We start from the raw sequence: 14,866 nt of genomic DNA on the forward strand, positions 1-14,866 counted from the left end.
ATGTCAGAACATTGATGTCTAAACCTTAATCTTCCCAGTCCCGCTGCTCCACATTCCATCCCAACACTCTCATGACCAGGCTGTTCTTCCGCTCGTTTCGCGCTGTATCTACCTCAGGTTCCAATTCGTCTACACCACGAAGCGATTGCGAAACCTCATCCAGTTTCCTGGATTTAGCAAGGCTACTTTGCACAGACCTCTGAACGTCAAGGAGATGCACGAGCTTGCGCTTTCCAGGCCGCTTTATCACAGCCGCTATGACCTTTTCAAAGGTCGCATATCTATCAATGCCTTCGACTTGGTTAATGTCGTCTTCCGTCTTTTTTGCAGTCTTGGAAACTTCCATCAGCTTCGTCTCCAAGAGAGAGGCAAATTTGTCGAGTTCATCAGCCAATAACGTGCCGGGCGTTAGCTTCCCTGTTAGCACAAGGTCCGCCATCGTCGAGCGTAATTTAAGCAGGTCCTCGGCAAGTGTGGCAGGTACGCGACGCAGGACCATGTCTACATTGTCGCCTAGTTCGGGACTAGCGACTGAACATTGATTCCCATTATATGTCATCTTCCAGGCGAGGTATTCCAATGAAGCGATTTCAAGAGGAGTCTCTCCAACGCCGTTTTCAGTGTAAAGGGCCTCGTCAGGAGACGCCTCGATGATTAGTTTTGCAATTCCTGGAAAACCAGCCTTCACTACGGTGTGGAGTGGGTTGATGCCGTCAATGTCACGGTGGAGAATGTTAGCTGCTGTATAGTCGACGAAAAGCTTAATGATTCTCTTGCATCCTCCCTTAATCGCTATATGGAGCGGCTGTGATCGTGGTCAAGACTGACGTTACATAAATAGAACAAACTCACCGTGTCTCCGCGTTTCTTCGACGTCTGACACAAGAGCATCTCAACAATGTTGCGAGGCAGCTTCTTCAGGAGATGCTCAAGCCATAATATGGAATATGTTCCACCTTTAAGTCGACGTAAGGTGCCAATCCATATTGCTCAAGGTAAGATCACGTACGCCCGGATTTGATCAGTGCCTACAGGATCAACCCCTCTGGCTAGCAACAGATCAACTACATCTGCCCCACAGCGCGTTTCCAGAGCGAGCATCAACAAATTGAATCCAGTAAACTTGATTCTAGAAATGGAAAGATTGTCAGTCTTTTTGTGCTATTGAACGGAAAAAATACCTACTTGTCCTGAACGACAGACTTTACCAAACGCTTGGACTTCAAATCAAACATCGTCTTCATCATTTCAATCTTGTTGCTGAGGATGGCAGCGGTCAGCGGTGACTCGCCCAACACATTTGTTTTCCATCCCAGCCACTCGTAAAGAACATTCTCCAGGTTCGGTGTGCGCCGGATCTTGATCGCCTTTTCATCGTTATGACTGATCGAATAAAACTTGTATGCTTCCAGTGGTCGATCGCTACCTAGATACTGTACCACTTTCAGTGGCCAGCCAACGCCTGCCCACCAAAGGAGGGGCATAAGGTCTTCCTCTTGTCCAACAGCATTGGGATCGCCTTTCCTCAGCGAAGGTCCTTCCTCTTCTTTCCATGAACGTTGAGGCCCAGGTAGACGCGAGTCTTGTCAGTTTACGATACGATGACATCCTTCCTCCTCCTCGCTATGAGCTGAAACGAAAGAGATGCCTTGACCACTCCGACGGATACACATATCGAGCATGTCTGGACTGATCACACTGGACGATTTCGGTCAGGATGCGGTCATAGACATCAATTGGCTCGTCCTTCGCAAGTCTGTATAGTTTCGTGAAATGGGTGAAAGCCTCCATGTCGTCTGTTGCAATGGCCCATGCAACGAGTGTTTTGTGACCATTTGATTATGTGCTATCGTCTCTGTTTGGAGGAAGCTCTGCAGATGTTTCTAAAAACACCTTTTGTGAAATCTCGCTTTTGATAACAGAGGGTCGAGATGCGACGTCGATGAATATGGGCTCATCCTGATCAACAGTATCGTCGGAATAATCAGAGTCTACATCAGAGTCATCATCCTCTGAAGGAATTGAACGTTAGATGTTATCAGCTAGAATAGCATAGAAAGGAACGTTACCTAGGGCGATCCTTTGAGGCTTGAACTTCTTCGTTTTCTCTTTTGGCTGATACTGGGCACCAACGATGGAGTATACTAGCTGAACAGTATCCCAATGGCGTCCCATAACGGCGGAAAACAGGGGAGTGTATCCTGCTATTGGTTAGCTGATAGAAACAAAAAGAGGCTAGTCAAGTGCACCAGTAGCCGACCATTTTGACGTTGGGTTGACGACATAAACAGACATAGAAAGAAGCGTGCTTGTGATTTCAGAACCTTCTGGGGGTAGACAGAGCTGCAGTATTTTGTCATTGTCCCCTTTGAAGCAAGCCTCGTAAAGATCATCATACGAGGCATTCAAACTTGCAGGTATGTAGTCATGTCGGTAATAGGTAGCTAATAACTCGCAGTATCTTTCTTTATCTGCTGAGTTTTCCGAGGAATCTGAGTCGGAGTCTTTGTTCGTAATTGGCTTGTTCGGAAATATCTCGTTCCAGGTCTTAGCACCTCTAGACAACAAGAAGGACTCCGTGTCAACGAGATAACCTTTGGCATTGAGGTAGTTAAAGCGTTCTTCATCGCGTCCATCCTTCCTATGGGATCCAACAGCGGCCTGTTTCAAGTCCGCGAACAGTTGGTCGCGGAACCCGCACCAAGTTTTGTGAGTCTCAGCTTGAGCAGACACCTCATTTGATTCATCGATGGCTTGGATTTGTTTGCTCAACCACGATTGCCCGAAACGGACCCAATCCAACAGGCTGTACTTGTCTTGCGTGTAACGCTGGATAGAACAGTTTCGTACCAATGTTCACTTCAGCTCCAACTGGCAATGAGAAACTTAAGAATATCGTCGCGCTCAGCCAGTGCAATTTCGATTGGTGCCACGACATTCTTGAAGGTCTCGGCGGCGCTGTATATTCGTCGACGAGTTGTTTGTCTGAGACTAATGGTAAGCCAATGAATCTACTTGGCTTTCAGAAAGAAAGTACTTACGATAACGCTAGTTGCGCTTGAGAAATATCTTCTTCGGCGAAGTTGAACTTCGCTTCGTGGGCAAGAAGAACTGCCAAGGTAGCATAGTCTTTATGGGAAAGGACAATTGAGAGCGGGAATTTAACCTGATTCCACTGAATGAAAGGGAAGTTCAAGACGGAGGTGGCCTTGGGATCTAATTGAAGAAGGATCGACACTAGTTTAGTTCTTCCAGCAGCAACGGCCTCATAGAATGTGGTGCGCATTCCGTCATTTACAGTGGAAGAAACGGCTCCTGCTTTTAGCAATCTCTCCGCAATGTTGCAAGCTATGTCTTCATCGTCCCTCAAGATGGTCAGGATGAGGGGATGCAAGGGAGGAGCGCCATGATATTGGGCTTTCGACGATTTCGCGATGTCGGCACCAGCATCCAAGAGGGCTTCTACCATATCTGCTGAAGCAAAGAGAATGGCAAAGTCCAAAGGGGTAAAATCCAAGTCCCAGTCAGGGGAATTGACGTCTAAGACGTCGGGTGTATTTTGCTCCTCTTCAAGTGCATTCGTGAGTTCTTCTTTGACGGGGTTGCTACTTTGACGTTCGTCTATTTCGTCGCCATCTTCCTCCCCGCTATCCCCGTCTTCGTTGTCGCTATTACTATCTTCGCCGCCGCCGTCATCTTCGTCGCCTAGCGACACTACACCGTCGTCTTCCGAGGTCCAGTCGTCCTCAGAGGACGGCCTTTCTGCAGCAACAGCTTCGTCAGCTTCCTCCTCCTTGACCACCGTCTCATTTTTAGCGCTGTATTCCAACAGTTTTTTTAATACCGGAAGAAGGTCGTACTGCGCGGCCAAATGTAAAGCAGATCGCCCGTCTACTAATCGAGCGGACATCCTTGCTCCAGCAGAGATGAGTTCACATGCGATATCAGTTGCCTTGCACAGGATTGCAACATGTAGTGCTGTGCGTCCAACATGATCTCGGCGGTTGACGTCCATTCCTTGTTCCTGGAGTAGATTTGCAACAGCTTCTCGGTCACCAGCGGCGATGGCGGCGAAGAACTTGTCAGTGGGTCCAATGTAGACTTGTTCGCTCCATTCGCCTACGTCTATTGGATTAAAACTTCCCGACATGCTTTGACGACCTGGGTCTTCTTCAATAAATCTGAATGAATCTGAATAAAGCGTAATGAGGCGAGGAACGATAAAAAAACGTACGAAATACGACCTCGGACGTATTGCTTGTCCTCTTCTTCCCGAAGAGCACGTTCATCCTCGTCAATCGGATCGGGGCAGCACTGTTAAGGAACTGTGAACTCCAGTAGAAGCAGAGACAGAAAGAGCCCCACCTCACAGCAGTCATTGAGACATTCATTGACTGTTCCAAAGAAAGCAGCATGTCGATGGAGATGCCTTCCTTTATTTTTGGGATTAAAGGTAGCTGAAGTGCCAGTGAGTAAGATCTCATAATGGTGGAGGTTCCGCACTCACAGTTCATGCCTAAATCTGTCTGATAAGCGAGCTTGTCAATTCAACATGCATCCCATCCCGGTCCATATGGAATATGCAGGGAGGTAACATCATAATCATTCTCCAGTCCTGAAATAGTCTCTACGCTCTTGAGGTCCTCCTTGTACTTGCGCTTTCTCCTGTAGTATCCCTGGTTGGCGTCCAGATGACTACAAAGTGAACGGCGAGATTGGAGGAATGAATCATGGGTCTGGCCATCCTTTATCTTTTCAAGCACCAATAGCCAAGTGAGACCCTGTATTCGGGCGATTGAGTGTTCGAAAATCTGGAAGTTTGTCAATACTGATAGAAATGTATTGTAAAAGACTAAGAAACTGACTGTTGGATCAATATCTTCATGCCTGAGAGTGGGAACATATACCTCGAAATCATGACTAGACTATTTAGCCAAGCGAACCTCATACAAAGGTGATCAGTCACAGTCATATCCACAGTATTGCACTGTCACATCATGGCAATGATTGCCCATGGGTTGGCCCAAACATGTTCACCTACTGGTGTTTAAGCTGGAAGTCAGAATGCTGACCTGGAAACCTTACCATCATAAGCACAACAGGGTGCATCAATATCAAATCCAGTGAGGATTTCTGAGGGAGAGCTATATAAGCGAAGAACAATTTGAACCTGAACGATAGGGGTATTGGGCTGAGGGTGTATTCAGGAGGATACGGTGGAGACGAATGCTTGCATACGTACAATGGATGGAAACTGGTATGCTTCGTCCGAATACATGTAACATCCCAAGGAACTGAGTCCCGCACTGCTTCATAAATCTTGATGATCTTTGCTTTAGGCCTCCTCGGGTGTCACACCCCAAAGAAACAGATCCACATCTGAAGTCGGATACTGCATTAGAATGGTAGAACTTCCTCGTAGCACACTTGGATACAGTAGCAGACTCTGGCAGGGGTGTTAAGGAAGCGAGTACAGAGCCACCTGCTGCGACGACATTGCTCCAATCCAATAGCTGAGAGAGAGAGCCTTCGGTAAAGATGGACCAGTTCTTCTTGAACGTCTCCATGTCAGGGACCATGTAAGGATCACCACTCTGTCGACGATTCTCTTCGGTGAGTGGCATGATGTACTTTGCCGTCAAATCCTCCGCGTTCTTGACTTCTCTTGCACGCGTTACTGAAATGGTGCCTTTCGGCGCATCGAATACGTTCACGAGTCCTACGCAAGGGTTGTTGAGCCGTTCGTTGGTTTTGTCGGTCGCGAAAAGACGGCGAAGCTCTGCCTCATCGTCGAGCGATGGCTTCAAGACTTCATCAAGAGAGATCCCGGAGGTAATACGTTCTAAAAACGCTTGCGCTTCAATAGTCTGAGGCATGATCGATGAAGGTTGGATAAGTGAGTACCCCTTTTATACGCATAAGACGGACAAACTGACCATGTCCGTGCCTTACTTGGCAATACGGAATCAAGATGAGTTCAGGAGGATCGGTACCAACACGTTCCCTAGTAACCATCAGATATCGTGCCTCAGATGGGACAAACAGAACGGGCATAGGACGGGAATACCAAATCAGGAGCGCAACGCCGCGTCTATTTTCGTCTGAGTGCATCACGACTCATATAGAAACCTTGAGTAGTCCAGAGCCAAGAATAATAGGTATTACACTCCACAAGATAGCCTACACGTAAGGGGTATCTTCTATACAGATAACAACCGAAAGCAAAAGATCAATGATGCCGGGACATAAGATCGTCAAGAATCTAGACAACAGGATACGTGAGCAACAGCAATCACCAGATACTCGAGAAACGAACCTTATCCATTTCCGCAAGTTGTTTGAAAGAACTCGCATATATTTCCCGAATTTTTGGGTGTAAACTAGTAGCATCGACGGGCCGCCCGAAAAGCATCTCGTCGACAGGATCCAACGCCGGAAGGGGAGGAGCAGCCGACTTGGAAGCTCTGTACTCTATTACCGCCAGCATATTGGACACCCCAAAGTCATCCTTTGGGAGGAACGGTCGACGAATTGGACGAGGTTTCTGTACCGTCCCACCAGAATGGGCGCTATCAGTGGGTGATCTAGAGTATATTGCAGGCGGAGTAGGTGCGGTAACGTAGCCTGAGAGGTCCGACATTACAGAACCAATAGATGGTTGCCGGCGATTTGGAGCAGAGGTAGGCTTCGCAGTGGGTGTCGTTGTCCCCGGCCTGCTACGTACTTCAGGAGACGTACGTCCGTATGGATTGACAGCAGGAATCGGCGTTCTCGAGACTAGACCCGCTGAAGCAGGCGTCGTTGAGCGCGAATGAGTTGCAATGCCTTCAATAGTGTTATCGTCCAACGAATATTGTGAGGAAGGCGATGTCGATCGCAAAGATGGCGTCCTGCTATTGCTGCTGCTAAGCTGGCGTCGATGCCCAGACTTTCCGGACTTGATCTTGTTCAACACACGATCCAGTTTGTTGCCTCTGTTGTCCAGAACACCTTCCAACAAATCGTTCTGGTGAGCTCGGTCGTTCCCCTTTAATTCCTCCTCTACGAGATCGCTGATGTCGTACGTTTCACCATCTGGCTCTACATACGAATAGCGCATCCTGTCATTGGAATCATATCGAGAGCTACGAAGGACAGCGTTTCCTGGCAAGAGAAGATCCAATCCCCTAACGGAATTGGTCTGCGCAGAAACGATGGCCATTTGATTGGCGCGTTTGGCTTGCCGTTGAGCTTCGATGATCTCCTGACGAGAAGGTTGCAGCGGTTTGACTGCTTCCGAAGGTGCGCCAGTGGTTGGGACTTCAGAACCAGCACTGGAAGCAGACTCGCGGTGAAGATTGCGTAGTGCAATCTCATCAAGAGGCGCGGACATCCGATGACGAGAGGAGGAAGTACGATAGGAAACCGCGCGGCGAAGGATGAACACAGGATCGTCCTCTCCGACGTCATCTGTGCTACCCAACAACTGGGCCGAATCGATAGAGCGACGTTTGTTATCTGGGTAACGGCGCTCCACTGCACGGTAATTGGGCGGCCGGGGATATGCGTCGATGATTCTGCTCGACGGCGACAATTCTCGTTCTGGAAGATTATTAATTCAACACCATCTGATGAAACCGAATGAGAAACTTTACCATGATTGCCAATATCGACACTAAGGCCATAGCGAACACGAGAAATACTCCTTCTCTTGGTCGACTTATCCTCAACCTCATCGCCACCATCTACTACACCCTCTAGGATACCAAACCTCTCCAAGCCAAGCTCAATGACTTCTGCAACAGTGACATTCTTCGGGAACACGAAGACCTTGCGACGCAGATGTTGAGTGATACCAGGGGATACCACAGAGCCAGACTGAGAACGGTGGTTCAATGTCTCCTTGAACACAATTGCCTCAGTCTGAGGGTCGAACACCATATCATCCGGTAAGTCGTCAGGGTAGATTACAAGCTGCAACGCGAACCGGTACGACGGTGAGCTGAACCTCTCCGGCGGGACATTGGGTCCAGCAGTTGACACGGTAAGATATTGCTGCTTAGGCGAGGAGAATACTTCTGAATCGTTCGAGGAGTCGGCAGCCAGCAAAGTTTCCTCGTTCTCGAGGCTATCTTCCTCACCACCAGCCCTGTTGAGATAGAATTTGACGGCGGAATCATCCGTAAAGTCGTTCATTGCAAGTTTCTTGATTGCAGGGTGCATCGAAAGATTGCTTGTTATCGAGCTGATGCTCCCCACACTACTCCTCTTGACCTTTGGCATCTCCATCGCAGCCTCCACGAGCGTCTCAAAGACACCCAAAGGCTTCTCCTGATCCTGCAATTTCGCTGACGAACCTTCGATTTGCTTCACGGTCAGATAATAATCCTGCGCGTTCTCAGCGGAAGGTAATCTGAATCGCTGCATAGCCTGTTTGACCAGATCAGATGAAGTAGTGGATGAATTAAGCAGGACGGTTTTGAAAGTGGCGTCGGTTTGGAGATTTTTGCCGGCGAAGACGCGGATGACGCTGAGGTCGGGAACGCCTTGACCGTCCATAGACGAGGCCGTAAGAATCAAAGAGCCGGGTCGTTGACGCGTCGTTGGCGGAGCTAAACCAGATGCAGAGCCAGCAGACCCTGAGGGACTGTGGTACGAGCTGGGTGGCATGACAGCAGAGGCAGATTGGAGGCCGTAAGAAGGCTGAGCTTCCGGCGGAGAAGATGGGGAGCGATTAAGATATTGCAGATACAACGCCTGTTGCTGCTGATCGCGTTGGCGTAGCTGTGATACTTGAGGAGGAGAACTGGTTGCCGCCGAATGTTGCTCCTGTTGTTGCCGCTTGGTTTCAGCAGCATCCCTGGCTGCTTGCGCCTGTGCCTGTTGTTGCGCCTGTTGCTGTTGTTGCTTGTTGCTGCTGCTGCTGCTGCTGCTGAATGGCACTAGTGGCGGGAGGAGCAGCCAAATCGGAGGGTCGATGGCCAGATCTGCTTGAATCTTCAGACGCCCGTCCATCTCCTTCGACTGAACCTTGACAGGCTATTCTTGTCCCTGCTCCCGCCATTCTTGTCCTTCTTCCTCCCAAAGATACTGAACATACTGCCCTTCTTTTTCTTATCCTTCCCGTCATCGTCCGACTCGGTTCGTTCTTTGCGCAATTTGCCGCCGCCAGATGTGGTATTCGGTGAAGGTTTCCCCTGGGAGACAGTCGCAGAGCTCATGGGCGGTGCCATCCTTTCTTTACCTTTCTGTTTCTTCCTTGCGGCCTCTTCTTCTTCTTCCCGAAGTCTCTTCCTTTCCTCCTCCTGTTGCCTCTGCTGCATGACGGCACTAGGAAGCATTGGTCCACCGGTGGGCTTTGAAGTTTCATCGGAATCGCGGGCAATAGAAGGTGTAGCAGTGAGTTTTCGAGTTTCGATGACTTCGGCCGGATCAAGGTTTTTCAAACTGGTAGGACTACTTTGAACGAGACGCTCCTGGGATGACGGTGACCTGAGAGTCCGTGTGGCTTGTTCTTGCTGTGTTTGAAGCTGCTGCAGTTGAGAAGACTGTTGCTGGAGATTTCCCGGTTGCAAGGATGTCGAGACAACACCGCTGGGGCTTACTGCTTGAGCATCTGTGCGAGCCGCCAGCTGTCGCGCTCTCATCTCCTCTGCGGCAGAATCCTCCCATTGCATTTCGTCGTCAGGTTCCATCGGCATACGAATTCCTCTCGCCGCATGCTCTCCCATCATTCTCCTATGCTCCTCCTCAGCTAGATCAGCATCTTCTCCTTCATAGGGTGTATCGTCCCACTCGACATCCTCTTCCTCTTCCTCTTCTTCGTGCCAGACTGCAGGAGGGTAGCGATGAACATAATAGCCGGCACGGAAAGAGACACTGCGAGTACGAGAGCGAGAACGGGTGGTGTTGAATACAGGTGAATGAGATTGGCTAGAACCCTGCTGGGGTTCAATATTGATACGATCCTGGGGAGCCATGCCGAGTTCTTCGTCTGGGGTTGCTTGAGCCAGCTACAAGGTACTGGTAAGACGAGTACTGAAGGCAGAATTCATCATACTCACATCAACATTACGATGCTTGTTGAGCCTTGCTAGCCTCTCAAAGGGCGTCTCAATGTTCTCCGCCGGAATGTATCCCACTTCTTGCGTTTTCAAGACACGGACCAGCCACCAGTAGCTGTTGCTGTCGTCCATCAAAAACAGGCTATCACCCTTGACGACGTTGGCCTGGCCTTCCACCGTCGCTGCGAAGCTGTGGAATGCATATACGAGATCGAAATCGATGGCTTCATTGGGTATGGACAGATCAGACGACACGTCGTCGTCTTCGTAGTGTTCCTCGCCATCAGAGTCGTCTTCAAGCACAGAGTGCTGTTCTTCTTCATCCATGTAATTAGCCGCCTCAGCGTGCGCCTCTATGTGATCGTTGTCAGCCAGCATGGATTCGGTCGCGCAAGTCGTACGTGTCAGAACCTGATGGTCGTCGTGTTTCGAGTTGCATGGCAGAAAATGGATAATAAAGAGAGAAATGAATGTTATCAGAGTACCAGACCCTGGTAGAATATGCGAAATATTGTCGAGCCGAAGGGCGGCTGAAGAAGAAAAATGGTCAGACGGGTGCTTTCTGTTAACTTCGGACGCACATGAAATTTGCAAATTAGCGCGAGATTTCACACCGAATACAGGTGTACTAGCAGAATATGGGTCCTCGGGACATCCAATAGGAAATACGAAAGCGAATGGTGGTCGAGGGGGTGGTACAGCAGGATGGGTTCATTATTTGGTTCCTATGCCATCAGCTTCGACGCCAAATACAAAATTTCCCAGTCCCGATGATGTAGTACCGATAGCTGAGTTTGAACTCAACCGGGCATTTCCCGTTTCTACGCGTCTGACACCTATTCTCACCTCTTCCACCAAACTCAGTGACTCGTAGTTCCCTTGTTCAAGGTTTGATTTACTGGCGCGTGATGGTGGCTCTCAGAAGTTTCCCCATATAAGCGCTTCTACAAAGAATGGCTTCAAACAAACACGACTGGGGTTCCACTCTGGCAATTCTGAAACGCTACAAGAAGACAAATCCGGCTCTGCAGAAGACCCAATCAGGTTACGTGCTTATTTTTGCGCACGGTGTAGGATTCTGTGAGTAATACATAGTTCAGCTTACGGTGATCACAATATGACAAATATGAATATCATTCAGACAAGGAACAGTAGGAGCCCACTATAAGCCATCTGTTCAAGCTTGACACTCAAAATACTATTCGCGAAGCCTGGACAGTAGACTGCCAGAATCATGGGGAAGTGGCTATCCTCAATGAGAAGATTCTCGTAGAACGCCGAGGGGTATTGTGTGAGCCCTTTCAACTACGCTGAGGCCTTGGTTATCCTTCTCCGTGATCCTCTAGGAGATTCTAATCCGGAGTATAGTCGAAAGGACAGATTCGTTTTTATTGGTTATTCTGCAGGTACTGTGGCTTGGTAAAGACTATCACCTTGAGCCATGACTTTATCTAAATGGTAGCCTGTTGACAACGTGATGGCATTGGCGTATTTCAATCCTCCCGGCAATATCATGTTCGATAGTCTTGTCCTCGTTGAGACCCCGATTCATCATCCATCCGCTGAGGCCCATCATACTGCAGTGTCCAAGGCGTTTGCTGCCATCAACAACCGTCATGATATTTGGCCTAGCCGTGAGGCTGCTAAGGCTTGGCTTGGTAAGCATTTTCCCAGGAAAAGTTGGGATCCGGAGGGACTGGATATCTACGTAGTGAGTATCTGGCCATCGATTTGCCTTGTAGCTCCACTCATCATTTCTCCAGAACCACGGTCTACGTCCGCTGCCGACGGCGTTCTACCACGACAAGACTGATGGAGTCACCTTGAGCGCCATATGGGTGGACAAAAATGCCGCATATAATGTATTGAAAAGATGCCAAAACCTTGTTCACAGCGCTTTGAAATCTAAACACACTCTGCGGCGTTGTACCGGTTCATATTGTCCATGGCACCAGGAACGATCTTATGTGTGTATAAAGATTTTGCTCGTCAACGAAGTCACTCGTACCGTCTTTAGGTCGCGCGAAATTCAAGACTCGATCGTCGATGCCAGTCAAGGACGAACTTTCGCTTCTATAACTCGAGTTCCAGGACCGGGACACTGGAAGAATCATCATTCGCATGACGAGTAGGCTAATTGTAAACAGGTTTTACAAGAAGCGCTGAAAAAGATGGCGGACGCATTTGTGGGTCATTCTAGCTACTCCAATTCCACTTCACAGGCTGTAGCTGAATGTTACTCGGCTCGAAATTTTTATATTCAATGTTGGATTAGACCGCCTACAATTGTTACGTCTGAGTTGGTTATACTCTGTACTATTCTTATCTCGTCCAATCAGAATTCATTTTTGACATTTCGTGATATGTACAGTTGGCGCCAAATATCACTAAGTATCACTGTCAGATAATGTTGCTACGATCTGAATGATCTGTCACCTTGACTGCTGTGAATACAGCATAGTCAACTCGGTCAGTCCTGAGGAGAAAATAGTCTGATTACTCGCCAGTGTTTCTCTGGCTTATCTCGTCAGCAACATGGCAGCACGAATGCAAATCCAATGCATCTACCAGTCTTGTGACACGTCATCCCAGTCATTTCATTGGATTTTATGATCAACCCCCGCATGATGAGTTCACGCCGCAGAATTAGCAGCAGCAATATATATGTAAACAAGTGAAGACGATAGTACAGAGCACAGTAACAGAAGATTTTGAAACACATGAATAACACTCCCGTTTTCCCTCTTTCTTCAGAGGCTTCCGACCTTAGAACTAGGGTTAGTCTGTGCTTCGACTGAGCAAGGTCAATGCACCAAGTCACTGTAGAATTACTCACGGAAGAGTTTATGTCCGTATCTTCCGCGATATCAGTAGTGGACGTCATATTAATATCAACACGACGCTGGAAGGGTCATAAATAATCGTGAAATGAAAAATAAGCAGGAGTGGCATATTACCTTGTTCGGGTTGGAAGTTGCAATAGAGAGACTCAACATGTCGGCTTCGGTCGTAAAGTGATCATGGACCGGCTTAGAAGGTCTGCGAGCGTTCAACCTACAGAAGAGACGTCATAAGGACGAATGATTGCGCAGCCTGGAATCAGGAAGCGAACGTAGCAAGTAAGGAGTTTGAATACACTTGGCAATTTTGAATTTAGTCCAAGTACGCGGAGGAATAGATAAGTTTCACATACAGTTCGCGATGACTTGATAGACTGCCAGAAATACAAGATTGCCAGGGTATGCTATGTTCTGAGAGGCTCCAAGGTCAGCGTGCGATGATATGTGAGGGTGGTAGAGTGACTCACAAAGGCAATGACAAGGATATCCGCAACCCTGGGGATGGATTAGTTACCCAGATGATAACATAAGAGTATGGCTTGTCTTTACGCTGTTATAAGACCGGTATGAACCGTGTAGACCATGAGTCTGTTAATCATCGTGTCGGTACTATAATGGATTTTCTCTTTCAGTCAGTCTAGATGAGCCACAGCAAGGACTGTCGTACCGTTTGATCCCATTGCGATTGTTATGGAGAAAATAACAAAGCGATCCCGCGACCAGTATATCTGTCACTACGTGGATAGTCGCTGAAGCCCTGACGAGACTCTACATAACGGGGATAAATATGAATCAAAGTCAAGTTCCTGTGGATGCTTCATTGCTTACAGTGTTACTGTGGAGTTTAAAACGAACGAAGTCCTTAAGTTGTATACTGTAAACGGCAATAGTGAGACAGAAACATCTAAGAAGCACTACCAGTCCTGACCTATAAACGGTGATACCTAAAAGGCGACAAAGCCAGTTTTCCAATTCAAAATCTTTCATATATAGGTAGCTTGAATATGCACCTATGCTGGTTCCTAGAGAAGGCTACGTCACGGAAGGGCAGGAAAAGAATATGAGACTCCTCACCCAAGCGACAGACTGGCAGAACGACCTGGTTCCAAGATGAGTGTCGCTGAACACCGAGGAGGCATGGGAATCTTACGGTGGCAGCCAATAGGGGCACGTTGTGATTCGACACTAAATAAAGCGCATTAGGAAGCAGCAATTGGATGAAAAGAATTGCTCCAACAATAATATATCCGTCGGGCATAAAATAGGTCAACAAGCAGACCAATAAGGCCCTATGTTTATTCTTGTCAGAGACAGCTTAAAGGTAAGAGTAGCATTAAGTTACGTACTGTGACAGTGATGTTGACCTACATAACATATAAGTTAAGATTTCATGCAGACAGACATGTCGGATACTCACACATAGCGTCCTAGCATGTATTGAATTCTTAATATCACACGAACAAATACGGTACTTACCAAATTGCTTGAGCTAGAGCGGCTGGATCCCCGTAATGTAGTATGGCATAATAGTAAATGGCATGGCCAGGGAATGCTACATGCAAAACTTCCAAAATCCTGTGCAAACCTGTAAGAGTCGGGTATTTGGCTGGTAGCGTTAATACTAACCATATAGCGGCCACCTACGAATTTGTTAGTAACTGGCGGTTTAGAGGAGCAATTTATATGCTTACCCACACTTTGAGGGTGGTAACGTCAGAGTAGCGAGTGAAATAATACCAGGTTTGAGTGCAGGTGACGCCAAACAAGCTATGTCCCCAAGGAAATCAGAATATAAAAATGAATGCATTTGGGGTTAACTCAACCATGCAGACACGATGACACCAATGAGGTATGCACCAAAAGTACCGTTGAGTGAAGATTCGGCCATTTGAAAGTCGCTAAGAAACAGGAACGAAATTAATGCCCTTATAACACCACGAGGGTCCTCGTTGGTGATGGGAACCAGGTATTGGATGCACGAAA

At 48.0% G+C, this 14,866-nt stretch overlaps 5 protein-coding genes across 5 annotated transcripts; 1 reads left to right on the forward strand and 4 right to left on the reverse strand.

The window, feature by feature from the left end:
* Positions 1-25: 25 nt before the first annotated feature.
* On the reverse strand, positions 26-1,682 carry EV420DRAFT_1644435 (uncharacterized protein; the record flags this gene model as incomplete). The annotated part of the gene is made up of 6 exons (XM_060477647.1): positions 26-805; positions 853-956; positions 1,010-1,028; positions 1,069-1,129; positions 1,186-1,546; positions 1,601-1,682. 6 exons carry the CDS (start codon positions 1,680-1,682, stop codon positions 26-28), a joined length of 1,407 nt encoding a protein of 468 aa, XP_060329161.1.
* Positions 1,420-5,876, reverse strand: EV420DRAFT_1692258 (uncharacterized protein; the record flags this gene model as incomplete). The annotated part of the gene is made up of 14 exons (XM_060479362.1): positions 1,420-2,012; positions 2,070-2,201; positions 2,250-2,816; positions 2,873-2,985; positions 3,042-4,181; positions 4,235-4,314; positions 4,366-4,457; positions 4,508-4,526; positions 4,596-4,811; positions 4,866-4,920; positions 4,995-5,037; positions 5,086-5,191; positions 5,243-5,306; positions 5,359-5,876. 14 exons carry the CDS (start codon positions 5,874-5,876, stop codon positions 1,840-1,842), a joined length of 3,318 nt encoding a protein of 1,105 aa, XP_060329162.1. The 3' UTR covers positions 1,420-1,839.
* A 226-nt stretch (positions 5,877-6,102) lies between these two features.
* Positions 6,103-10,574, reverse strand: EV420DRAFT_1552502 (uncharacterized protein). The gene is made up of 5 exons (XM_060473509.1): positions 10,044-10,574; positions 9,010-9,992; positions 7,635-8,893; positions 6,317-7,581; positions 6,103-6,262 (listed from the first exon to the last, which is right to left on the reverse strand). The coding sequence occupies exons 1-5, from the start codon at positions 10,419-10,421 to the stop codon at positions 6,230-6,232; spliced, it is 3,918 nt and encodes a 1,305-aa protein (XP_060329163.1). The 5' UTR covers positions 10,422-10,574; the 3' UTR covers positions 6,103-6,229.
* Positions 10,575-11,520: 946 nt separating this feature from the next.
* On the forward strand, positions 11,521-11,952 carry EV420DRAFT_1481111 (uncharacterized protein; the record flags this gene model as incomplete). Its single annotated transcript, XM_060469738.1, has 3 exons — positions 11,521-11,754; positions 11,807-11,905; positions 11,938-11,952. 3 exons carry the CDS (start codon positions 11,521-11,523, stop codon positions 11,950-11,952), a joined length of 348 nt encoding a protein of 115 aa, XP_060329164.1.
* An 841-nt stretch (positions 11,953-12,793) lies between these two features.
* On the reverse strand, positions 12,794-14,771 carry EV420DRAFT_1644439 (uncharacterized protein; the record flags this gene model as incomplete). The annotated part of the gene is made up of 19 exons (XM_060477648.1): positions 12,794-12,826; positions 12,880-12,945; positions 13,001-13,097; positions 13,156-13,180; positions 13,237-13,294; positions 13,351-13,378; positions 13,433-13,492; positions 13,551-13,651; positions 13,712-13,757; positions 13,812-13,905; positions 13,958-13,982; positions 14,034-14,068; positions 14,121-14,172; positions 14,230-14,247; positions 14,301-14,310; positions 14,360-14,458; positions 14,510-14,523; positions 14,575-14,650; positions 14,707-14,771. The coding sequence occupies 19 exons, from the start codon at positions 14,769-14,771 to the stop codon at positions 12,794-12,796; spliced, it is 1,002 nt and encodes a 333-aa protein (XP_060329165.1).
* Positions 14,772-14,866: the final 95 nt, after the last annotated feature.

This window comes from Desarmillaria tabescens (assembly GCF_030435595.1).
Source record: "Desarmillaria tabescens strain CCBAS 213 chromosome Unknown EV420scaffold_24, whole genome shotgun sequence".
Taxonomy (NCBI): domain Eukaryota; kingdom Fungi; phylum Basidiomycota; class Agaricomycetes; order Agaricales; family Physalacriaceae; genus Desarmillaria; species Desarmillaria tabescens.

Bases quoted from the DNA above. Each gene is read 5' to 3' on its own strand.
- EV420DRAFT_1552502 (XM_060473509.1), bottom strand. From the start codon at position 10,421: ATGCTGGCTGACAACGATCACATAGAGGCGCACGCTGAGGCGGCTAAT. The intron at 8,894-9,009 runs GTTCAGTCGAAG...CAGCAGCAGCAG, and splicing joins GACAAGAATAGCCTGTCAAG to CAACAAGCAACAACAGCAAC. The intron at 7,582-7,634 runs GTAAAGTTTCTC...ATAATCTTCCAG, and splicing joins TGTCGATATTGGCAATCATG to AACGAGAATTGTCGCCGTCG.